At 60.8% G+C, this 1109-nt stretch overlaps 1 protein-coding gene across 1 annotated transcript in view; it reads left to right on the top strand.

Annotated features, from left to right (window-relative positions):
* VOLCADRAFT_107747 (uncharacterized protein) overlaps positions 1–1109 on the top strand; it is a gene marked incomplete at both ends in the record, with an annotated part of 27372 nt that overhangs the window by 20570 nt on the left and 5693 nt on the right. The window contains one exon of the mRNA XM_002957591.1: positions 716–1050. Within this exon, the coding sequence (XP_002957637.1) occupies positions 716–1050 (335 nt within the window). The remainder of the gene's footprint in view (positions 1–715; positions 1051–1109) is intronic.

The following is a 1109-nucleotide window of genomic DNA, read 5'->3' as shown; positions in this document are numbered from 1 at the left end:
GCCACACTGCAACATGTAGACGTATCCTTCCTGGTTGGAAGTCTTCAGGATCTGGGAGCAAACAGACGACCTCTTCGAGAAACTCCTGTTCATCCCGCGGATCTACCGCGTCCTGTTGCCCCAGCCGCTGCAACCTCTGCCAGGCTTCCTGTAGCAGCTGGAGTGCCTCCCTGCCCCCAGCGTTGCGGGCACTCGCTTGCCAGGCTTCCTGTAGCAGCTGGAGTGCCTCCCTGCCCCCAGCGTTGCGGGCACTCGCTTCCCAGGCTGGTGCTAGTCCTACACCGCTGGATTTCCACCCTGTCGGCTGGTGACTCACCCACTGGTCGTCTTCGCAAGGGTCATCTTCCAACAACAGCAACTCGGTCGGATCCCTTCCGTCGCCATCCTGAGTGTCTGCCGGGTAACCCACGTCAGGTTTCCTGTCATCGTCCCTTGCCGTTCCCTGCGTGCTCTCAGTCGACCTGGTTAGCATAGGCCTCTGGGCTTGGGTCTCCTATAAACCGAATAATAACCGGTGGGGCGGGAAACAGGATAAGAGGGTCTTGGAGCTTACACTTAGGTGTCCAAAAGGCAGAGCTGCCCTCTTCCATACCAAGCTCTGCACCCTGCTGTCCCCAGCCCCTGAAATGGCAGTCATGAGCCGCCCGTCCAACACCTGGACCGCGGCAGGCTTTTATTCCAGCCGTTCCCACCGACAGAACCGGCCCACCAGCAGCTACGAGACCAGAACAGTCGTGTCGGCAGCTGCACGTGGTGCCTATTCGAGGCACACACGGAGGCCAATGTCGGGCGCGGGGCCACCGTGCGCTTCCGTGGCTACACCCAAGCAGTCAGCCAGCACTTCATAAAGCGGAATGCAGGCAAGAGCCTGAAGGTCGGCGCCCGGGCTCTCAAGAAGACCCATCGGCATTTCGTCAGCACGGGCAGTGTCATGCAGGCGATGTACAGGATGCTCCACCTTGGGACTCCACACAAGATCACGCAGAAGCAGTTCGATGAGGCGGCGCTCCAGACTGGGTGCAAGGGCCTGACTGCCTTTGCGGCCCTGCCGTACGTCGACCTGTCGTGCCTCTTCACCGTCTCCACCGGCCATGCCCTGCTGTTCGGAG

Source organism: Volvox carteri, assembly GCF_000143455.1.
Source record: "Volvox carteri f. nagariensis unplaced genomic scaffold VOLCAscaffold_76, whole genome shotgun sequence".
Taxonomy (NCBI): Eukaryota; Viridiplantae; Chlorophyta; class Chlorophyceae; order Chlamydomonadales; family Volvocaceae; genus Volvox; species Volvox carteri.
The sequence above is the reverse complement of the archived record's forward strand: the minus strand, read 5'-3'. Positions and strand labels throughout refer to the sequence as shown.